Below are 23,762 nucleotides of genomic sequence, written 5' to 3' on the forward strand. Positions count from 1 at the left end.
CATAATAAGCTGGACATGTTTAATGAGTCATAAATGTATCCAGACAGACAGACACACAGACACACACACACACATAGAATATAAGAAAATATGATTCGCCGGGTTGTGGCCTGCATAGCAACTCCTGTCGAGAGTTACTACCACTCTCTATCATCCATGAATCTATCTAGCCTCCTTTTAAACTTTCCAGGTTCCAGCACTTACTACAAAGTTGCTAAGCTTGTTCCACTCGTCCACCACCCTATTTGTGAACCAGTTCCTTCCTATCTCCCTCCTAAACCTAAACTTATCCAACTTAATCCGTTGCTCCGAGTCCTATCCTGCTCGGATATTATAAGAACTTTATCTATATCCCCTTTATTGATTCCTTTCACCCACTTAAATACTTCTATCATATCTCCCCGCACTCTTCGTCTTTCTAGGGAATGCAAGTTAAGTTTCTTTAACCTATCCTGATATGGAAGGTTTCTAAGTCCCGGAATCATTTTTGTCATTCTTCGCTGCACCGACTCTAGTGAATTTATATCCATTCTATAATATGGGCACCAGAACTGAACCCTCCCTTTATCTTTCTAATCTTCCAGCGCCCTGGTACCTCTTGAAAAGTTCTCACTCTAACCTTACCTATGTCGCTACTTCCTCCCACTCTAAGACACACTACTGGATTGGTACCCTCCCCTGACAAAACCCTGTCTAACCTCTCAGCTACATGCCCTATCCCAGCCCCAGGAAAACATACCCTAGTCCTACGTTTCCTGTCTCTTACACAAAAAATCCTATCTACAAACCTCACCTGGCTGTCACCAACTACCACGACCTTACCTGTGGGCAGGGTTTGTACAACTGCCCTTTCCTCTCCTTGAACCATACCGTCCTGCCTCTTCTCTTCCTCGCCAGCTTCCTGCAGCACCTGGTAAGGGTTACTACACTCCACACCCTGGTCAGCTTTCCTGAGCCTGACCCTAGTCCCCTTGGAGACAACCACTCTCCACGCCTGCTCCTGAGGGCTTCATTTTCCCCCTTTAGAGCGTCAACCTCACTCCTCAACTGCCCCAGCAGCCTTAACAGTGTGGCCAGGAGGTCGTCTTTCCTCACACTCCCCTCCTCTTCCCCCAAGACACAACGATCCAAGGCGGCCATTTTCCTTGGTCTCTAACGGGAGCACTAGGGGGAAAGTCCTTCTCCAAGCTGGGTCAGACAGACAGACAGACAGACAGACAGACACACACACACACACACTCCTAACAACAACAGTTAATAATTGTTACACCATTGATGGATAATAATACACATTTATTGGGTTTTATTTAATTAATTCTTTTTTTTATAGTAATGACTAAGTGTGTGTGTGTCTGTGTATGTGTGTGTGTGTCTGTGTACGTGTGTGTGTTTGTGTCTGTGTATGTGTGTGTTTGTACGTATGAGAGATTGCATATGTGTGTTTCTCTATGTTTGTATGTATGTATATGTGTGTATGTATGTATTTATGTATGTATGTATGTATGTATGTATGTATGTGTGTATGTATGTGTGTATGTATGTATGTAAAATAAAACAAAGTGATACTGTAACACTCTCTCTCTCTCTCTCTCTCTCTCTCTCTCTCTCTCTCTCTCTCTCTCTCCTCTTCCTTATTTCCTTCATCTTGTTTCTTCTTCATCCACCATTCTCTTCCTAGCATCTTCTTCCCTGTCTAGTTGTTTCTTCTTCTTCTTCTTCTTCTTCTTTTCTTATTTTCCTTTCCTTAACTTCCTTCTTCCTCTTCCTCCTCCTCTTCCTCCTCCTCCTCTACTTCCTCCTGGCTCGTGAGTACAGACCGCAGAAACCAATTATATGAAACCCCAGGTAGAGCAGTGCCATTAACGACAGGTCAAAAGGTAGGTGCCAATTACTGAAGCTAAACTTGTTAATAACCTCGTCTCCCGTTGTTAGGCAAGGCACTCCAGGGGCTGTGTCACACTCTGGGGGTCACGGGAAGGTCACAGGTTAGGTCAGGTCTAGTTGGGTGTGGTTTGGTTACGTTAGGTTAGGTTAGGTTAGGTTAGGTTATTATTGTATTTATTATGTAAAAGTTAATCAATTATTTAGTCTATTTCTGAGTTGATAATTAACTAATCCAACTAATCAAAGAATGAGAGTATTAAGTATAATCAAGTAATTAAACAAGGAGTTAGATAATTAATTAGCAAAGTTAAAATAATCATCATTAATTAAGTCAATTATTCTGTAGGGTTGGTAGTTAGTCACTCAACCAATCAAGGCAAGATTCACTAACCAATCAACCAATCAAGACAAGACTCACTAAACAATCAACCAATCAAGGCAAGACTCACTAACCAATCAACCAATCAAAGCAAGACTCACTAACCAATCAACCAATCAAGGCAAGACTCACTAACCAATCAACCAATCAAGGCAAGACTCACTAACCAATCAACCAATCAAGGCAAGACTCACTAACCAATCAAACAATCAAAACAACCATAGACTTACCAATCTCCTGGACACCCTTCCACTGGGTGATGGTGAGAGCTTCGTTGCTGTACATGAACCACGAGAGGTACTTGACCCACCCTATGTACCACGGCATAGTGCTGAGGGAGAGTAAGGGAGAGTCAGGGAGGGAGGGAGAGTCAGGGAGGGAGGGAAGGAGGGAGAGGGTCAGGGAGGGAGGAAGGGAAGGAGGGAGAGACGGAGGGAGGGAAGGAGGAAGAGACGGAGGGAGAGTCAGGGAGAATCAGGGAGGGAGGGAAGGAGGGTGAGACGGAGGGAGAGGGTCAGGGAGAGTCAGGGAGGAAGAAAGAATAATAATAATAATAATAATAATAATAATAATAATAATAATAATAATCAACAACTTTATTCTCGACCTATAAAAAATCAATCTACTCTCTCTTACGATTGGTGATAATTACTGAGAAACATGAGACCATAGCAACTAAGAGATACCAGTGAGAGGTAACGGAGAGATAGAGCCTCCCAGGTAAGGGTGTCTCACCTGAGGTTAATGAAGAGACCGCCGGAGATAAGGAGCATCATGTCAAAGGGTATTAAGATGACCATGCTGTAAGGGAGGCTGTCGAACAGGGCTGAGAACATCGCTCCTGTAGGGGGGAGGATAGTGGTGTTAGTGGTGGTAGTGGGGGTGGTGGTGGTGGTGTTAGTGGTGATGGTGGTGGTGGTGGTGTTAGTGGTAGTGGTGTTAATGGTGGTGATGGTTGTTAAGAATATTGCTTTATACTTTATATAACAATATCATTCAAATTTATCCCTACCAACACCTACCACTATTATTCAGTACCACAATTCTTCCAACACCTACCACAATGCCCCCTTCTACCTACCACAATCCCCCCAACACCTACCACTATTTAACCTACCACAAGCAGAGGCGGTGTTGGTGGTGAAGATCAGTATGAGGACGGTCATGAAGAACTGGTAGGCCTGGTGCTGTAGGCCTACGATCCAATAGCAGATGGTGACGAAGATGACTGGGTCCATGATGAACCCCGGTGCCTGGTGATGAGGTGGTGAGGTGGTGAGGTGAGGTGAGGTGAGGTGAGGTGAGGTGAGGTGAGGTGAGAGGAGGTGAGAGGGGTGCCTGGTGAGGTGAGGTGAGGTGGAGGTGAGGTGCCTGGTGAGGTGGTGCCTGGTGAGGTGAGGTGAGGTGCCTGGTGAGGGTGAGGTGGGGTGCCTGGTGAGGTGAGGTGAGGTGCCTGGTGAGGTGAGGTGGGGTGAGGTGCCTGGTGAGGTGAGGTGGTGCCTAGGTGAGGTGTGAAGTGAGGTGGGGTGGTGAGGTGCCTGGTGAGGTGGTGAGGTGCCTGGTGAGGTGAGTGAGGTGAGGGTGAGGGTGCCTGGTGAGGTGGAGGTGAAGTGAGGTGAGGTGCCTAGGTGAGGTGAGGTGCCTGCCTGGTGAGGAGAGGTGAGGTGCCTGGTGATGTGATGTTAGGTTAAGGACTGCTGAGGTTAAGTTTGGTCCGTGGTTAGGTTAGGGTTAGGTTAGGTTAGGTTAGGTTAGGTTAGGTTAGGGTTAGGTTAGCATCTTTACGTACTTACTCTCTCTCTTATAATGAACGATGATCTAAACTCACTCACTCCATCCCACCCAACCACACCCAACCAACCCACACACCCACATCCACCCACACCCACCCATCCACCCACACCCTGACCCACACTTACCAAACTTACCATAGATAACATTTTAGAGATGTAATAAATATCACATCTATATATGCCGTTCTTATACTCCCGTAGGAACAGAGGCAGCTCCTGGGGGAAGATATTTAGAACAGCGTAGACGGAGGGGAAGGTGTTCTCGGTGATGAAAATGAATAACACGCCTTCAATATCCTGTACCCCTGCCTGGTTGAGGGTCACATTTGTATAGCAGACGCCTATCAGTAGTGCCATTATCTGTGTAAGGAGGGAGGGAGGGGGGTGGTTAGTGGGAGTGGTGGTAGTCGTAGTAGGATTTTCGAATCTCTCTCTCTCATCACTACTCACAATTTTCTGGAGTATTCTAATGGCGTGAACATCGGGATTCCTGTATGAGTCGAGCAGTGAACGCCAGGTGAGCCAATACAGCTGAATCCACCAGTTAGGAAGACGCCTGTAGTAGTAGTGGTAGTAGTTAGTAGTAGTAACAGTAGTAAAATATGTATAACTTATGTATAATTTATTGACAAAGTACAAGGACACTTACGGTACGTTCTTCATGACATTGACAATCGATTCCTGAAAGGGTGACAAAAAATAAACATTAGGCTCGTAGTCTCTTAATACAATGTAAACAAAGCGGTCTTACTAGTGACGTCATGACCACGTAATAATAATAATAATAATAATAATAATAAAGTTTGTCATTATAATAGTCTAAATCTCTCCTTTCCCTACCTCCCTCCCACCTTCTCTCCCTCCCTCTCTCCCTCCCTCTCTCCCTCTCTCACTCCCTCTCTCCCTCCTTCCCTCCACCAGTGACTCACCGTGCTGGTCGTGGTGGAGGAGGCAGGATACACTCCGGAGTAAGTAGTGGCCTTCTGTAACATGATATACAGATACTTTACTGACAGACAGACATAGACAGAGCCGTGATAGATAGATATATAGCAACAGACATATAACAATAATAATAATAATGATGATAATAGCATTTGTAATAGTAGAAGTAACAATAACAACAATCATAATACTAACAATAACTAAAACAACACCACAACAAGAGATAACTCACTTCGCTATCCTTATACTGTAGACTCATGTTATCTTGGTACTGTATAATCAAGTCAACGTCTTTAGCGTACGGGGACACGGCGAAGTTGTCACAGATCTTCTTGATACGTTCTCGGGACCTCAGTTCGTGACCTGGGTGAACCGCCAGGGTATGTATGTAGTAGTCGGCAGGGTTAAAGGTGGAGGGGCATTTGTGACCCAGTCTGTGGAAGGTGAGTGGGATGAGTGGGTTAGGGGTGTGAGTGAGGTGAGGCGGATGAGGAGAGGGTGAGTGGGTTAGGGGTGTGAGTGAGGTGAGGTGGATGAGGAGAGGGTGAGTGGGTTAGGGGTGTGAGTGAGGTGAGGCGGATGAGGAGAGGGTGAGTGGGTTGGAGGGGTTGAGGAGGGTCAGTGGTGAGTGGGAAGTGAGAGGGGGAGGAATGGGGCGAGGGTTTTTTTTTATTTCACTTTAAGATTAACTGCCCTAATCCTAACCTAACCTAACCTAACCTAACCTAACCTAACCTAACCTAACCTAACCTAACCTAACCTAACCTAACCTAACCTACACCCTCCCAAGTAACATGAGTGTGTTTAATCATCAGATAAAATAAGCTGGGGACTTAATCTTCCAATATACATGAACGGATTTAGAAATACGTAATCAGGGTTATAAATACGTGACGAAATTTGAAAAAGAAAAATTATCAAGTAAAAAATTCCATCATAAATCCTAAATAACATGATTGGTGAAATGAATAACATGTTAGAGGTGACATAAGGTGACAGGATACAGGTAAGCTATCATGGTAAATCATTAATAAATCATATACTGTACTAAATAGGGACAGGTGAGTATTACCCTGACCGTACACCGTTTGTAAAGGTGTCATCGGTTACCTGTATATAGTGTAGGGGTTGGGGGGGGGAGGTGAGGGAGGGGTGAAGAAGAGGTGAGGGAGGGGTGGGGGGGGAGGTGAGGGAGGGGTGACTAAAGCAGATGGATTGGTTTTGTCCCTCACCCGTCAAGGAACTCGAGGGCGCCCGAGGATGACCCTATGTACGCCAGGCGCCCCTCAGCCAGCAGAAGGAGCTTATCGAACATGAGGAAGACTTCGGTGGAGGGCTGGTGGATGGTGCACACGATGGTCTTCCCCCTGGCGGCCATTTCTCTCATCATCTTCACCAGCTTCTTGGCGTTGAAGGAGTCGAGACCTGTGGTGGGCTCGTCGCAGAAGAGGAGGGGCGGGTCTGTCAGGATCTGTCGAGAGGGAGTTTACGGTAAGTTATTGACGGGTAACAAGTTGTCTGTCTGTGGTTCTTAACAGGAGATAATAAAGAGACGGGTGATATGGTGTCTCTTTTTATCTGTCACAGCGAAAAATACACAAGGTAAAGGGAATTATTCTTGGTATTAATCAGACAACAGTTTTCACCACCGAGAATCTAAACATGATACCCGGGGCTCCGACACTATTCAGAGATAGTGAATAAAGTAAATTAAGCGAGATAGTAGTGACTAGTAGCGATGTTGGTAAGCAAATAGACAAACTAAAGCCTAATAAGTCACCTGGTCCCAATGAGATATTTGCCAGAGGATTAAAGGAACGTAAGAAAGAGCTTAGTATGCCCTTAGCAAAGTTGTTTAACATGTCCTTAAAAACAGGTGTAGTACCAGAATCCTGGAGGATAGCGAATGTAATACCGATTTTCAAGAAGGGAGATAGACCACTATCCTCTAACTACCGTCCAGTCAGTCTAACATCAATAGTAGGCAAATTACTGGAAGCAATCACTTTCAAACTCTATTCGAAATCACCTGGAGAAGCACCGATTGATCAATGATTCCCAGCATGGCTTCACAAGCGGGCGTTCATGTCTAACTAATCCATTAACATTCTTTTCATCAGTTTTCGAATCGGTGGACGAGGGGCACAATTATGATGTGGTATATCTCGACTTTAGCAAAGCCTTCGACAGAGTCCCCCACGAAAGACTAATTAGAAAGGTAGAAGCACATGGCATCAAAGGTAATATCCTTAAATGGATTAGGGCGTGGTTACAGGACAGGAAACAGCGAGTGAGCATTAACGGCACTAAGTCCCATTGGAGCAACGTCACTAGTGGAGTTCCCCAAGGCTCAGTACTTGGACCATTATTATTTATTATATACATAAACGACATAGATATCGGCATAGACAGCAACATAAGTAAATTTGCTGATGACACTAAAATAGGAAGTGTTATTAAATCTGACGAGGACTCCGCAAAACTACAGGAAGATCTAAAAAAAATTTTCGAATGGTCTGAAAAATGGCAGATGAAATTCAACGTGGACAAATGTAAAGTACTCGGTATAGGAGATGTAAACAGGGAAACCAGTTACCAGATGAACAACGATGCCATTGAGAAATCCGATTGCGAGAGAGATTTAGGAGTAATGATAAGTAGGAACCTTAAGCCAAGTAAACAATGTGTGTTTGCTCGTAACAAGGCTAATAAAGTACTTGGGTTCATACAAAGGAGTGTTAGTTACAAGACTAGGAGGTCATCCTAAAACTGTATCTTGCGCTTGTGAGACCACACCTGGATTACGCAGTTCAGTTCTGGTCACCGTATTACAGGATGGATATAGAATCCTTGGAAAGAATTCAGAGGAGAATGACAAGACTAATCCCGGGCATTAGGAACCTTGAGTATAGAGACAGGTTAAAGCATCTTAATTTGCACTCCCTCGAGAGACGTAGAGCGAGGGGCGACCTGATAGAGGTGTACAATTAAACGGAAGTCAGGGCTGAACAAAGGGGACATTACTAAGGTACTCAAACTGTCCAACCAGGAGCGAACTCGTAACAATGGTTTTAAATTAGACAAATTTAGATTTCGGCGTGAAATAGGTAAACATTGGTTTGGAAACAGAGTAGTGGATGAATGAAACAAGTTACCAAATATCATCATTAACTCGAATACACTGCATAGCTTCAAACATAGGTTGGATGCCCATATGAGCAATAGGGGTTGGGTGTCAACGGGACTGCCCAGTATGGGCCAATAGGCCCGCTGCAGTTTCCACCATTCTTATGTTCTTATGAATCGACACCAGTGGCCTCCCCCTTCCCGGCCGCCCTGGTATGTGAGAAGATCTTGTTGTCATGGAGGTGTGTGTGTGTGTGACCCGCAGGTGTGTGTGTGTGTGACCCGCAGGTGTGAGTGTGTTAAGATGTTTAGTTTATGTGTACGTAATTCTTTTTTCTTACCCGTGAGATGTAAATTATTCTTGATGACAGACAGACATTCAAACACGGAGGATATTTTACTTGTTATTACGACTGTTTGGGTTAAAATGAGAGAAGTAGTTAAGATACGTGTTATTTCAGACTATAATGGGTGTGTCCAGGTATACATCTGCACAGGTGACGTCTAACTTATCAGTGGACCTTAACAAATAAAAATAGAAATATCTGATTACTGTTGATGAGTTGACGAGAGGGACAGGTGTGCGTAGGGACCTGTCTAAAATACCTGTCTTCTGAGGGTCAACCTGCCCACGAAGGTCAAGCTTTATTACCTGTACATTTCTACCCAGAGGTGCCAATTTCTTCCTAGGCCATCCACGCCTACCAACCCCACTCTTCTCTGCCACACAGGCCTACCAACCCTTCCACACCCCACAACACAGGCCTACCAACCCTTCCACACCCCACCACACAGGCCTACCAACCCTTCCACACCCCACAACACAGGCCTACCAACCCTTCCACACCCCACCACACAGGCCTACCATCCCTTCCACACCCCCACCACAGGCTTACCAACCCTTCCCACACCCCACACACAGGCCCACCCACACCCCACAACACAGGCCTACCAACCCCACACCCCACAACACAGGCCTACCAGCCCTTCCTCACACCATCACACAGGCCTACCAACCCCCACACCCCACCACACAGGCCTACCAACTCCCACACCCCCACACAACACAGGGCCCTCCCCACTCTCTGGCCACACAGGCCTACAACCTTCCACACCCCACCACAGGGCCTACACCCCAGCGGGCCTACCAACCCTTCCACACCCCACAACACAGGCCTACCAACCCTTCCACACCCCACCACACAGGGCTACCAACACCTCCTTACCTCAGTAGCGAAGGCGAGTCTCTTCCGTTCGCCCCCAGAGAGAGATTTGTCCAGCCCTGGCGTCCCGATGCGAGAGTCCTGCACCTTCGTCAGTCCTAACTCCTTCACTAATTCCTGTATCCTCATCCTTCGCTCTGAGGCGGAAGTCCTAACATCCATCCTTAACCGAGCCTGGCGAAGATGGTGGTAATAATAGTAGTAGTAGTATCAATTTACAAATAATAATAATAATAATAAACAAGAATAAGATATAATAAAACAAATAACAATGACAGTAGCATACAATAATAATAATAATAATAATAACACCATAAACGTACACCCCCCCCACCCCACCCCACCCCACCCCACCCCACCCTACCCCCCTGTTCCCCCAATACTCACCATGAACGTAAGATGTTCCTTGACGGTGAGGGAGCCGATGAAGATGTCATCCTGGTGAACGTAACCTGATAGGGCGTTCATACTACTGTTAGCTCGGTGGCCGTTCACCAATATGTCGCCGTCAATCACCACTTCGCCAGGCGTTCGGTGAGCCAAAGCGTTCATGAGCGTGGATTTACCCGCACCGCTGAGTGTATGTGGATATGGGTGAGGTGGATTAGACAGATGGATATAATGATGTGGGTAAGATTAGATGGATTAGTAGGTCTGATATAATTAGATGGATTACAAATGTGGATATGGTCAGATGGATTGGACAGACAGACAGTGAGAAATAGACAGATATTGATAGACAGACAGACAGACAGATACTCACCTGGCCCCCATGAGAGCTACAAGACTGCCTGGCCTAACAGCTCCCGACACTGTAACACAACAACAGGACACGTTTAATACAACACTAACTACAGTAGCTCATCTGTAGAGAGACAGACAGACAGACAGACAGACAGAGAGAGAGAAAGTGATAGAGAGACAGACAGACAGAGAGAGAGAAAGTGATAGAGAGAGAGAGAAAGAGAGAGGGAGGGGAGGAATATATAATAATAGAGAAAATAAGAGAGATAGAGAGAATTATATAAGTAAAGATAGAACAAATGAGAAAAAGAGAGACTGAGGAATGACAGAGAGAATAAGCAAAACTTTTAACTAATGACAATAAAAATAAATAAACAGGCAAATGCAACAAACATTAATAAATAGCGAACACAGAAAAATATAATGAATATATATAAAAATACAGAAAACCCGAGAGATATTAATTAAAACACCTAAAAAACATCTCAAATTTTCCGCCATGTCTTCGAACGCAGGTATGTTTGGGTCGCTTATACTCCGATGACAACCGCGTAAAACCTATATCCTTAGATGATCGAAATGATTTTAAATGACTATCTTCACTGTATTTACGTTGAGTTTCTAAATAAAATTAATAAATAAAGACTATTTTGATTTAATTTAATTTAGAAACGTATAGGAATTTATATTTGTCGCTAGTTGGGAAGGAAGGAGGGAGGGAGGGAGGAAGATTTGACTACAGTAAAGATCTTTGAAAAAACTCGTGATCTTCACTATAGGAGTGGGTCTTAGGTGAGAATAATACACTCGGTGGGATATTATCTCTCTCTCTCTCTCTCTCTCTCTCACACACAGATATAATTCACTTTTTTTCTCAACCTTCCTAAAGAGTTATAATGATTATCGAATATTCTGTCCAAGGTTTTCTTCTTGAGGGACAGACAGACAGACAGACAGACACATAGACAGACAGACAGATAGACAGACATACAGACAGACAGACAGACAGACTCACCATTATTCAGCACCCTCTTGAATGGCTTGTGCTTGCCGTGTCTCCTGTACCAGGGTCTTCTCTGAGGGACGTACACGTTGAGGTCACGCCAGGTCAGGGTGATGCCTTCCTCTATGCTCTTCCAGGTTCCATATCTAGTGGTTGGTCTCTGTACCAGCTCCACTCCTGACTGTTGGAGGGTGAGGGAGAGTGAGGGAGGGTGTGGGGGTGAGGGAGGAGGGTGTGGGGGTGAGGGGAGAGATGGGGGAGGGTGTGGGGGTGGGGAGAGAGTGAGGGTGGGGGGTGAGGGAGAATGGGGAGGGTGGGGGTGGGGAGAGGAATGAGGGAGGGGTGGGGGGTGGGGGAGAGAATGAGGGAGGTGTGGGGGTGAGGGAGAGAGATGAGGGGGAGGGTGGGAGGGTGGGGGAGAGGAATGAGGGGGAGGGGTGTGGGGGTGAGGGAGGAGGTGAGGGAGGAGGTGTGGGGTGAGGGGAGAGGTGAGGAGGGTGGGTGGGAGAGGGGATGAGGGGAGGGGTGGGAGGGGTGGGAGGGGAGGTGAGGGAGGGTGGGGGTGGGGGGAGAGAATGAAGGAGGGTGTGTGGGGGTGGGGGGGAGAGGAATGAAGGGAGGGTGTGGGGTGAGGGGAGAGTGAGGGAGGGTGTGGGGGTGAGGGAGAGTGAAGGAGGTGTGGGGTGAGGGAGAGAATGGGGGAGGGTGTGGGGTGAGGGAGAGAATGAGGGAGGGTGGGAGAGTGAGGGGGATGAGGGAGAGTTAAGCAGTAGAATGATGATGATGATGATGATGATTATGATGATATATTGACACAGTAAAATATATATATCACTGTAATAAATATATAGATGATATAGAAATGCATTTAATATATATCAAACATAATAAATCATTTGGTCATATAGTTATAGCCAACTTGTATGTATGTATGTATGTATGTATGTTTGTATGTATGTATGTATATTTTCTTTATTATTTAAACATTTATTTATCCTATATAGTAATTAATTATTTTCTTATTTCACTTGACATAACTTAACCTAACCTAACCTAACCTAACCTAACCTAACCTAACCTAGCCTAAACTAAACTAACCTAACCTAACCTAACCTAACCTAAACTAACCTAACCTAACCTAGCCTAAACTAACCTAACCTAACCTAACCAAACCTATCGTAACTCAGCCTAACCTAACCTTAAAATTGACTGGATGACCGAAACGATAACAATACCGATAAGCGTAAGGTTAGGTTAGGCTGAGTTACGATAGGTTTGGTTAGGTTAGGTTAGGCTGAGTTACGATAGGTTTGGTTAGGTTAGGTTAGGCTGAGTTACGATAGGTTTGGTTAGGTTAGGTTCGTTTAGTTTAGGTTGTATTAGATTAGTTTAGATTAACGTTAGGTTATTCTAGGTTAGCATTAGGTTAGGTTTGGTTCTGCATGTGGCACTGCATCATAGGGCCACATTGACCCCCCCTCCCCCAGATACTAACACTCACCCCAGTCTCGTCGGAAGAGTCGTAGGTGGACACGAACTGAGCCGAGTCGAGGAGTGAGGCGCGGTCCTCCTGGTCACCTTCCAGCTCCCGCAGGTGTCTGAAGAAGGGTATCCCCATAAGGTTGGGATTCCCTGTATAGAGGAACTCATCCGTCGGGAGTGACCGCCTCCTGGGCTCGTCACTCCCCAGCTCGCTCCCCATATCACTCATGACGGTGGCGACGTCGAGGAGAGACCAACTATACTCCGGGATGCGACAGATATAACGTGTTGGAATTCTTTGAGTAGTTACCCCTCCAAAATCCTTCTCCGGGTCACTGGTAGGAGATAAGACCGTTGTTTCTACTTCATATCACCAGGAAGGAGTAGGAGTTACGCCTCGCCCCCTCCCTTCTCTAGAGAACTGAGAGACAGAGCAACACCCCGAGCTTCTACTGGACCCCAAGTGAAGGCAGTGACTGAGAGGAAACAAGAAAAACTGGCTCAACCAATCATCCATCACTACATCACGACCCCAGGCTGGTACCAATCACAGGTCACTACGTCACAGTTGTAGTCACATGCTCTGAGCCAATGATTCAGGTGGTCACGTTCTCTGGCAGGGACATAATGGTGTGAGCCAAGAGACAACAGAGGGATTGTGAGAGATTACTGCCACAGGAGACGTACCGAGTCTAAGAGATACTGGGAGAGGTTCGTGAAGCAATGGTGGCAGAGTCAACCCCCCCCCCTTTCCCCTGATGTTTAACCACCCTAACACTACCTGGGGGTTAGGTTAGGTTAGGTTAGGTTTGGTTTGGTTAGGTTAGGTTAGGTTATGTTTGGTTAGGTTAGGTTAGGTTAGGTTAGGTTTGGTTATGTTATGTTTGGTTAGGTTAGGTTTGGTTAGGTTTGGTTAGGTTATGTTTGGTTAGGTTAGGTTAGGTTTGGTTAGGTTTGGTTAGGTTAGGTTTGGTTAGGTTAGGTTTGGTTAGGGTGTTCAAGACAGAGATGAAATTTAATAGAGGTGCGGGTTACCCAAGGAATGGTTGTTGTTAGTAGTAGTAATAGTGGTAGTATTATTATCATCATTATTATTATTATCATCATTATTATTATTATCATTATTATTATTATTAGATATAGAGAGAGAATAGCAGTGAGATAGAAGGAGAGATAGAAATATAATGAGTACGATTACAAGATAAAGATATATGGAGAAAAGAATAGAGATTTGTGTGAGAAACAGACTGCAAAGGGATAAGCGTGTCTGACCCTCCAAGACTAGCACCTCTCTCTCTCTCTCTCTCTCTCTCTCTCTCTCTCTCTCTCTCTCTCCTCCCCCCTCTCTCTCTCTCTCTCTGTATGTCTGTCGGCAGCTTCCATTACTAAACTTCAGTATGCAGACGACCTCACCCTTGTCGCTCACACTGAACACGAGCTACAGTAGATCCTGAACACCTACACAGATGCGTATACTTTTACTTCAGCCTGCCCCTGGTTCAGACACACCTCCACCATCCATCCAGCTTAACGGTACTACCCTCTCTAATGTTACCCACTTTCGGTATCTCGGCTCCCACAAGTCCACCACCGAGGACATCGATGAAGAGATTCAACATCAGATCAGATGTGCATCTCATGCCTTGGGCGGACTCCGTACCCGTGTCTTCAGCTGTAGGGAGCTGAAATTATCTACAAAGTTACACGTATATCGAGCAGTGGTCCTCCCCACCCTGCTATATGGCAGCGAGACATGGGTCACATACAGGAGGCACCTCAAGGCACTTGAAAACTTTCACCAACGTGGTCTACGTTCATCCTCCGAGTTCGCTGGGAAGACAAGAGAACAAATGCCAGTATTTTCGCTGACACCAACTGTAGGAGCATCGAGGCTACCATTATCCATGAACAACTACGATGGACTGGCCATGTTACCCGCATGGACGACAGTAGACTGCCAAAACAGCTACTTTACAGTCACCTAACGAATAGTAAACGTAACGCCGGCGGGCAATTGAAGAGGTATAAGGAAAGTCTTAAGACAAACCTGAAAAAGGCCAAATCGATCCCCTCACCCGGGAGACGATTACTCCACACCGTAACGCTTGGAGGAGCACCACACAAGAAGATGTCAATACTTTCGAGTTAGCCCGACTGCAACCTGAGGCAGACAAGCGCCAACGCCGGAAAGACACTGCCGCCACCCCTCCCGCACTAGATGTAGCCCTCCACACGTGCAACATCTGTGGACGACCCTGCCGGTCCCGTATCGGCCTCTTTAGTCACCTCAGAGCTCACCAACCTAGGTGACATCCTTAATAACTCACATCATTGTATCATAGCTGGATGATCGTCATACTCGATTCCGAGTGACAGCAAAGTAGTAGTAGTAGTAGTATGTGTGTGAGTAAGGGGATGTGCATGTGTATGGATGTGTGTGTGTGTGTGTGTGTGTGTGTGTTTGGACGGACAAGTGACAGCACCGGAAGACGCTGTCACGACCCATCCCGAACAAGATGCCACTGTGACAAACAATCTCTTTGTTTGTCTCTGTCTGTTTGTCTCTCCATGTACTGTGTATATCCATGTACCTATTAGTCTATGTTATGTATACGTAAATAATGTGTGTGTGTGTGTGTGTGTGTGTGTGTGTGTGTGTGTGTGTGTGCGTGCGCGCTTACTGAAGTTACTGGCCACTTCACATGTGACTCTTTCAGCGTGAATAATAATAATAATAATAATAATAATAATAATAATAATAATAATAATAATATTATTTATCACCCTTCCTTTATCGTCTTCGTTATCAACAGATAGTAAAGATAACGTTGTCGCTTATCGCCTGAGTAATGTTTATCGCTAAGGAACATTCGATCGAGGTGGCTTAGACTTCAACTTTACATAAACACCTACACATAAATAATATTCCCCAAATCGCTACTTTATTTAGAGGTGAAATATAATAAAATTATATATATATTTTATTTTAATTTTTTTATTAATGATGGAAATATTAGTTGAAATTAGTTAAAGAATGGAGTAGTGTTAGGGGGTGAAAATTGGGAGGTCTTATGGGACAATTCGGACGCGATGTTATGGGTAAGAGTAGCGAGGTTATTATGTTTTGTTGAAGTGAGTGAGTGTGACTCTTCATGGCTCTCCCCTCTCCTTGTACCCCAGGTAATTATTTTTTATCTTTCTTTCTTTCTTTCATTCTTTCATTCTTTCTTTCTTTCTTTCTTTCTCTCTCTTGAATTGATGTGCTGAATTGTGTTGTGGTAGTGGTGGTGGTACTAGTGGTGGTAGTGGTATTTCTAGTGGTGGTAATGGTGGTGATAGTGGTAGTGGTGGTAATAGTGGTAGTTGTGGTGGTAGTGGTGGTAGTGATGATAGTGGTGGTGGTGGTAATAGTGGTAGTGGTGGTAATAGTGGTAGTGGTGATAGTGGTAGTGGTGGTAATAGTGGTAGTTGTGGTAGTGGTGGTAATAGTGGTAGTGGTGGTAATAGTGGTAGTGGTAATAGTGGTAGTGGTGGCAGTGGTGGTGGAGGTGGTGGTGATGGTGGTGGTGGTGGTGATGGTGGTGGTGGTGGTGATGGTGGTGGTGGTGTTGATGGTGGTGGTGGTGGCGTGGTGGTGGTGGTGGTGATGGTGGTGGGGTGGTGGTGGTGGTGGTGGTGGTGTGTGGTGGTGGTGGTTGGTGATGGTGGTGGTGTGTGGTGGTGGTGGTGGTGGTCGGTGGTTGGTGTGGTGGTGGTGGTGATGGTGTTGGCCCGTGGTGGTGGTGGTTGGTGGTGGTGGTCGGCGATGGTGGTTGATGGTGGTGGTGGTTGGTGAACAGGTGGTGTGGTGGTGGTGGTTGGAATGGTGGTGGTGCAGTGTGGTGGTGATGGTGGTGGTGGTGGCAATGGTGGTGGTGGTGATGATGTGGTGGTGGTGGTGGCAATGGGGTGGTAGTGGTGGTGATGGTGGTGGTGGTGTGTGGTGGTGGTGGTGGTGATGGTGGTGGTGGTGTGTGGTGGTGGAGTGGTGGTGGTGGTGGTGGTGGCAGTGGTGGTGGTGGTGGTGATGGTGGTGGTGGGGTGAGTAATGGTGGTGGTGGTGGTGAAATGGTGGTGGTGGTGTGTGGTGGTGGGGTGGCAATGGTGTGGTGGTGGTGGTGTGGGGTGGTTGGTGTGGGGTGGTGTGATGGTGAATGAGTGGGTGGTTCGTAGTGTACGAGGTGGGGTGAGTGGGTGGTGATGGTGATGGTGAGTTGTGGCGTGGTGGTAGTGGTGATGATGGTGGTAAGTGAGGTGGCAATAATAGTGAGGTAGAGGTGGTGATGATAGTGGTAGTGGTGGTAATAGTGGTAGTGGTGGTAATAGTGGTAGTGGTGGTAATAGTGGTAGTGGTGGTAATAGTGGTAGTGGTGATGATAGTGGTAGTGGTGGTAATAGTGGTAGTGGTGGTAATAGTGGTAGTGGTGATGATAGTGGTAGTGGTGGTAATAGTGGTAGTGGTGGTAATAGTGGTAGTGGTGATGATAGTAGTAGTGGTGGTAATAGTGGTAGTTGTGGTAGTGGTGGTAATAGTGGTAGTGGTGGTAATAGTGGTAGTGGTGAGATCTTCCAACACAGGACTTCAAACACATCTAACGAAGCCCGTGTGGACGTCAGTGCTCGAGGATTCTGGACGCAGGGACAGCGAGCTTTCTTCGACATCAGGATTTTTTATCCCATGGCCGCATGTCACCGTAACCTAGCTCTCGATGCTGCACACAGGAGGAACGAGAACGACAAGATAAGGGCATATGGGGAGAGAATTCAGAACGTTGATTAAGGCAGCTTCACTCCTCTAGTGTTCACAACCTCTGGTGGGATGGGACCAAGTGCAAGAAGCTTCTACGCCAGACTCGCTGAGGTGATCTCCGAGCAGAAGCAGCAGCCCAGAAGTTATGTCACAGCCTGGATGAGATGTCGACTGTCCTTCTCTCTCCTTCGGTCGGCTTTGCTCTGCCTCAGGGGAACGAGAGCTTCTGCCCCTACTCCGACAACTGCTGCAGCTCAACTAATTCAACACAGATAGGATAGCTACTTATGTATTAGGATATTTAATATTAAGGTAATTAAATGGTGGCGAAGGTGTGGCTATTGGGGGAGGCTGGAGGCCACGTTATAAAAAAAAAAGTGGTAATAGTGATAGTGGTGGTAATAGTGGTAGTGGTGGTAATAGTGGTAGTGTGGTGGTAAGAGAATTTCCTCCACATTACCACAGTCACACTATAGCTAATGCTTAACCCCTTGAGTACAATGTCTTTCTCCTGAGTACTGCGCCTTAACCCCTTGAGTACAATGTCTTTCTCCTGAGTACTGCGCCTTAACCCCTTGAGTACAATGTCTTTCTCCTGAGTACTGCGCCTTAACCCCTTGAGTACAATGTCTTTCTCCTGAGTACTGCGCCTTAACCCCTTGAGTACAATGTCTTTCTCCTGAGTACTACGCCTTAACCCCTTGAGTACAATGTCTTTCTCCTGAGTACTACGCCTTAACCCCTTGAGTACAATATTTAATCCATTATATTCCATATTGTATCCCTTTGATTACGATGGCTAATCCTCCTGAGTACAACAACATCGTACTCCTGACATTACACGACTCTCTCTCTCTCTCTCTCTCTCTCTCTCTCAGGAATAATACTAAAGATGTTGTCTTAATTCCAGCGTGAAAATGAACGTGTGAAGAGAAGGCAAATAAGAGAAAAATAATAAGGAAACAAAGAAGTGTAAATAAACAGAGAACTAGAGAGAGAAGAGGAGGAAGCAGGAGGAAATAGTGAGGAATAACGAAGCATATATAGAAGAAGTGAAAAGTTAAAGGAGACGAGAAAGAAGAGGAAGAAAAATATGAGAGATAACCAGAAAGGGGGAAGAAAGGAAGACTAAGATAAGAAGGAAGAAGATAAAAGAAGAGAAGTAAAGATGTCGATGGGATTAGGAGACAGCAATACCTTGATTAATGGAGAGTAAGTTAGATTGTTATTCTTTCGTTAGCTCTCTGTGACACTGTAAGTACTGGGCATGTATGGGCTCTGTTACACCCCCCTCCAAAAAAGTTACCTCTGACATTGTTTTGAGTTATAGGTTGTTTGAGTTAAGGCTGTGACCTCTAGCCATCATTTCACATCCACGTAACCTACCTCGTGTTATTTGCAGTGGCGGTCGAGTCTCTGTCTTCTGGCTGTCGCGGACGGATTTCGAGAAAAAATTGTTGGTGACTGTGGTGGTGTTATCCGCAGCTGTTTTGTCACTTATCATTGCCCTGGCTATTGTCGCCTCAAAAGGTAAGCTATTAAGTAACCTTGTCCGTGCTTGGCATTATCTGTGACGAATATCCGTGGCCCAGTCCGTGTTCGTGGATGTATACTTCGACGTGTACTTGTCCGTTTAGGTGAAACTCTTCGTGACCTTGTATTTTACTGCATATTCCGGGAAATTTGTGGATTTAGAGAAAAGATCTGGAACCAATACTTGTATTAGCCGTCCACGGACAATGACGTTCTCTGATTATCAATGTTACTCCTCATAATGCATTCGTTTTCTTTCATTTCGGATTCTAGGACAAACTTAAATACAAAAACATAATGTTCTGCCGCCCGGGCAGGGCCGGATTATCAAGGGGGCACAGTGCCCAGGGCCTACGAAGGTTTAAGGGACCTACAAAATTTGAGATATAATGTATGTATTTTCACTGTGGTCTGGCCTATTAACCTTTATGTTCCAACAGGGTAACGGAAAATAATCGATAAATTTGACAAGAGAGAAATAGATTGCAGTCATAAGACGAAGTGATTATAAATGTTAAGTTAGTATCCTTTTGGTTAGTGCTTAGACATCATTTAAACCTGACCTGCCGAAAACTAACTATGGTTGAGTAGACGTCACAAGGGCCTAAATAATCACAAATGAATAAATGAACAACTTTATTCTTAGACATACTGCGAAATAAATGTAGAGTTTTTATCAATCCTCAAAATAATAAGCAACTCAATTCAACCTACTATTATCAATGTATCAGTGATTATAATTTCATACAAAACACTTTTCTGCTGTTGGCTGCGGCAGTCTTCTTTAATGCCCTAAAAGTCCAACTTTTTAACATAATCTCTCTCTGTGTTGAGTAACGCCGGTGACGATAGGCGACTCTGGCCCATCGTAGATCTTGGACAGTTTTTTTATTCTTTTAAGCTTGGAAAATGACCTCTCACCCTCACAGCTGGTACTGAGTATTGACAAATATATTCTGCCACTGACTTAGTGTTGGGAAACATTTGTTCAATCAACAGAAACTCCTCAGTGAACACGGATTCAATGTCATACTTGTAGACATCCACCAACTCGCCTGCTTTGATTGAAATCGTTTCCCTTGATAGTGAGGAATCAAGGAGGAAACCAATTCGTTCCTCGAGCTTTTCATACGCTGAGGAAATTTATGGGCCTACGATAAAAAAGTGCCCAGGGCCTACAAAACCCTTAATCCAGCTCTACGCCCAGGGATGGAAGTTGTAATAATCTATTCTTAAAAATCTTTTATATTTTGTATTATTTCATTCTATTTTATTTTTATGTGTAAACAACATATGTAACATATCAGCACATACTACATAGAGACTGTTGCTCACGTAAATATATTCAACTCAACAGACTCAGGAAATGTCCAGTTACAGTCACTCGCCTCTCACTTGGACAACAAGGTCGTGAACTTCCCTGATCGCCTCCACGGGCTCACCACAACCACCGATAGCTACGCCTACACACCCACATCGTCTACGCCTGACGACTAATGAAAAACAACCTCCCATCTTTTCCACCCACAGTTGAAATCAAACACCCACCTGCTTCCTTTAACCCTTCTTGCATGTGTACAGTTCCACCCAAGAGGTCACATCTCCCCGGAGTTTACTTTTTTTTACAGTTTTCTACAGATACGAGAATATAAACACGTAACTCCTTCCCTTGCCCTCCTGCCTTGACCTGCACTTGTATCGCTGTGTAGTATATATATAAAACATTAAATAGCTTATCAATTGTTTCATGATGTGTTTTTAAAATCCCACAATTTACATTCTGACCTTCTGTAATATTTGATCATAAGAGAGATATTTCTTTAAGATATTTAATAGTTGTTGTGGTGTATGTTAAGTGACTTGATACATAAGATAAACCAAACTAACCTAATATAAAAATACTACAACTATCTTACAGCTTGTGAAGGAACACAAAACAAATGACTGCTTGGGCTGTTGGCAGAATGTTGTGGGTGGTTCACTATCGACCAGCAATTACTGTATATGTTATATTTCGTCGCTGGGGAGAAGATTACGTGGATATCATGCATTAATATTAAGGTGAAGCTCAAGTTTAGGTTAGGTCATGTGAGGTTAAGTAAGTTAGTTTTGTTCGCTTTATGAACGATAAATTGTATAACAGCAGTATCTGGTGTGCACGCCGGACAATGACGTCATCGGCTTCCACCAATCAGAGCGAGAACCGGACAAACAGGTAAGGAAGGGTTCATGACCCGGACTTAATTTTCTGTTAAGTGTGATAGACATATGAGTCACTGATGACATAAATTGTCCAGTGTATATATTGGGACATATTTTGTGGGGGTTTTTTTTACGGGGAATAGCCCACCCGGCCACAGGTCATCGACCCACAACGGAGTCTGGGGGAATAAAAGTAAAAAGAATTTAAACAATAAAAGAGAAAAAGACTGTATTAATCTACACCACGAAGATGCCGGAAAACCAGCTCTTTAAAGTGAGACAGATTGTATGAGTATGGAAACACAGAAGAAGGCAGAGCATTCCACAGTTTGGCTGTGTGAGGAAAGAAGGATGTACTATAACGGGTTATATAGAGTTAGGTCTAGTTTTTTTACAATATTTATTTATCCATTTGTATAGTAGTACTGACATGTATACAATACAGTACTTATGTTGTGATATGATGAAAAAGTTAAACTGTAAACAGATCTCTTGAACAATTGCTTTTTTAGCTATTTTATGGCAATACTCAACAATATGTCAGGGTTCAAATCCTGCTTGGCCCAAGCACCCGCGAGAGAGAGTTAGGCCTGCTATACATGCTCAATTTTGGCTCAGATTTGTTTGTGCAAAGTCTGTTTTTACTTTTACTTTTATCCTCTTCGCCACTGATCGGCTCGTTAGCCGCTTGGGCGATCGGTCACGTCTCTGTTATGCACTGTTGGCAAGTACTGGGCATGCACCGGCTCCTGAACCTGCTCCAGTGTTGGCCAACTCTCCTCTTGAAAGAGCTCACACTCGGTGCCGTCACCACTCTCTCTGGCAGATTGTTCCAAGAGATCACAATTCTCACTCCGAAAAATGTACCCCTTACCCGGACTTGCGCTGCTTCTTTAACCTTCAGCTGTGATCCCTTGTGGGGCGAGCGCAAAAGGACTTGAATTGCACATTGTCCTTTCACCTTGTACAGGCAAAAAATCGATGCTAACAGTTCACTTTGTTCTCTGATTTTAGAAGAATATATTTACCGCAAAGGAGGAGTTGGTAGTTATTTGTGTTCTGGGTATAATACTTACGGATCACCTGAAGAATCATCGCCCCAGCTAATTTCACCTAACGATTAAACCACCGTAACCTAACTTAACCTAACCTATACTGCACTGCTCATACTAAACTTGTAACACACACACTGTACTTTACATGTTTATAACACACACACTGGCTCAATATATAACACTGTACCAACTGCGTTATATGTCGGTACAGTGTGTTACAAGTACGAACTGAATAAACAGCTTTAACGAGTAAAGTTAAGTGGCTTGTGTATATGTTCACTTGTTCAGAACTGTTCAACGTGAGTTTGTCCTCCAGTGTTTGTACGGGTGCCAGGCTGTCATGTTTGGTCGGGTCTCAGGGCAGGTATTGAACCCAAGACATTGTTTGAGAGATACTCTACTGCCCCCCTTCCCAACATTGATTTTATTTTCTTAATTTACCGCTATAATGGAGAAAACGTTAGTTGGAGATGCGGGGTATCGATCCCCGTACCTCTCACATGCTAAGCGAGCGCTCTACCATTTGAGCTACACCCCCATGATAAATTCTCTCACACTATCAGATTTTAAAGAAAAAGTAAAGCAACAGAAACTGAGAAAATTGTGTAAGAACTTGTAACAGGCAAAGTAACAAGGTAAACAGTCATTACGGACAGTGTATCCTGTACATTATTTGTAATGCCTAACAAGGCGCACAATACAGGATAAGGAAAATGTGATATATACTGTAAGCCTAATCTGTGAAAGTTTTGTGTTCGACTGGGCTTATGCTGATATTGCAGGAGTCGTAGACCCTCAGCAATTTGGCAACATGAAAACTTCCTCCACCACTCACTGTCTTGTCAGCTTTCTCGATTACATATACCGCCATCTAGAGAAACGAAAAACGTCTGTAGCTGTCGCCTTCATTGATTTCACTAAAGCGTTCGACCTAGTCGACCACAATATAATCATCAACAAAGCTATTGACCTCGGCTTCGGAAGTCTTATACCATAACAGACTTCCTCAGTGACCGACGCCAAGCTGTACGCTTCCGAGGGCTGTCTCCACCTTTCAGTCACTCACCTGTGGCGTCCCCAAGGCACCAAGATGGGACCACTCTGCTTCCTTATGCTCATCAATGATGCCCTAAGAAGCCCCTGCTCGCTGGAAATATGTCGACGACTCCACCATTGGGATCAGCGTCAACAATTCTGCTCCCAACATACCGCCCTTCAGGATTTATTGAACAGTCTCCAAAACTGGGCCACCAACAACCATATGCCATCAACCATACCAAGACCATGGTTATGCACATCAACCTCTCCTCCGACATTGTCCCACCTCCTTCCATTACTCTAGGTCCGAACACACTCCAGGTTGTAGATTCCACGAAGCTCCTCGGCGTCACCATAGACAACAAACTAAATTGGAAACCACACGTCAGTGAAGTTGTCAAATCCTCCAGTTTCCGTCTCCACCTCCTCCGCTGACTCAACTCCCTCGGAGTTCCTGCACACGAGCTCCTCAGTGTTTACACAACATTCATACTTCCCAAGCTCACCTATGCCTCCCCCACCTGGTCTTCCTCCCTAAATGCCACACAACAAACACCTAGAAAAGG

At 44.9% G+C, this 23,762-nt stretch overlaps 2 protein-coding genes and 1 non-coding gene across 3 annotated transcripts; 1 reads left to right on the forward strand and 2 right to left on the reverse strand.

The window, feature by feature from the left end:
* Window positions 1–1,758: 1,758 nt before the first annotated feature.
* Window positions 1,759–13,037, reverse strand: LOC121868468 (protein scarlet-like). The gene is made up of 13 exons (XM_042369126.1): window positions 12,599–13,037; window positions 11,110–11,278; window positions 10,114–10,162; window positions 9,738–9,924; window positions 9,354–9,524; window positions 6,234–6,472; window positions 5,227–5,435; window positions 4,507–4,643; window positions 4,192–4,416; window positions 3,381–3,516; window positions 2,999–3,104; window positions 2,494–2,594; window positions 1,759–1,961 (listed from the first exon to the last, which is right to left on the reverse strand). The coding sequence occupies exons 1-13, from the start codon at window positions 12,806–12,808 to the stop codon at window positions 1,789–1,791; spliced, it is 2,112 nt and encodes a 703-aa protein (XP_042225060.1). The 5' UTR covers window positions 12,809–13,037; the 3' UTR covers window positions 1,759–1,788.
* Window positions 13,038–15,685: 2,648 nt separating this feature from the next.
* On the forward strand, window positions 15,686–20,649 carry LOC121868471. The gene is made up of 4 exons (XM_042369130.1): window positions 15,686–15,759; window positions 18,279–18,580; window positions 18,771–18,898; window positions 20,259–20,649. Exons 2-4 carry the CDS (start codon window positions 18,537–18,539, stop codon window positions 20,396–20,398), a joined length of 312 nt encoding a protein of 103 aa, XP_042225064.1. The 5' UTR covers window positions 15,686–15,759; window positions 18,279–18,536; the 3' UTR covers window positions 20,399–20,649.
* Window positions 20,650–22,623: 1,974 nt separating this feature from the next.
* Window positions 22,624–22,696, reverse strand: Trnaa-agc. Its single transcript has one exon. It is a non-coding gene; the product is annotated as a tRNA-Ala (tRNA).
* Between the last annotated feature and the right edge of the window lie 1,066 nt (window positions 22,697–23,762).

This window comes from Homarus americanus, unplaced genomic scaffold (assembly GCF_018991925.1).
Source record: "Homarus americanus isolate GMGI-L3 unplaced genomic scaffold, GMGI_Hamer_2.0 scaffold7585, whole genome shotgun sequence".
NCBI lineage: Eukaryota > Metazoa > Arthropoda > Malacostraca > Decapoda > Nephropidae > Homarus > Homarus americanus.

Bases quoted from the DNA above. Each gene is read 5' to 3' on its own strand.
- LOC121868468 (XM_042369126.1), bottom strand. From the start codon at position 12,808: ATGAGTGATATGGGGAGCGAGCTGGGGAGTGACGAGCCCAGGAGGCGG. The intron at 10,163-11,109 runs GTGAGTCTGTCT...GTTGTGTTACAG, and splicing joins CAAGAGGGTGCTGAATAATG to TGTCGGGAGCTGTTAGGCCA. The intron at 6,473-9,353 runs GTAAGGAGGTGT...CCCTCTCGACAG, and splicing joins GACTCGCCTTCGCTACTGAG to ATCCTGACAGACCCGCCCCT.
- LOC121868471 (XM_042369130.1), top strand. From the start codon at position 18,537: ATGTCGATGGGATTAGGAGACAGCAATACCTTGATTAATGGAGA. The intron at 18,581-18,770 runs GTAAGTTAGATT...TGTTATTTGCAG, and splicing joins AATACCTTGATTAATGGAGA to TGGCGGTCGAGTCTCTGTCT. The intron at 18,899-20,258 runs GTAAGCTATTAA...TCAACTCAACAG, and splicing joins GGCTATTGTCGCCTCAAAAG to ACTCAGGAAATGTCCAGTTA.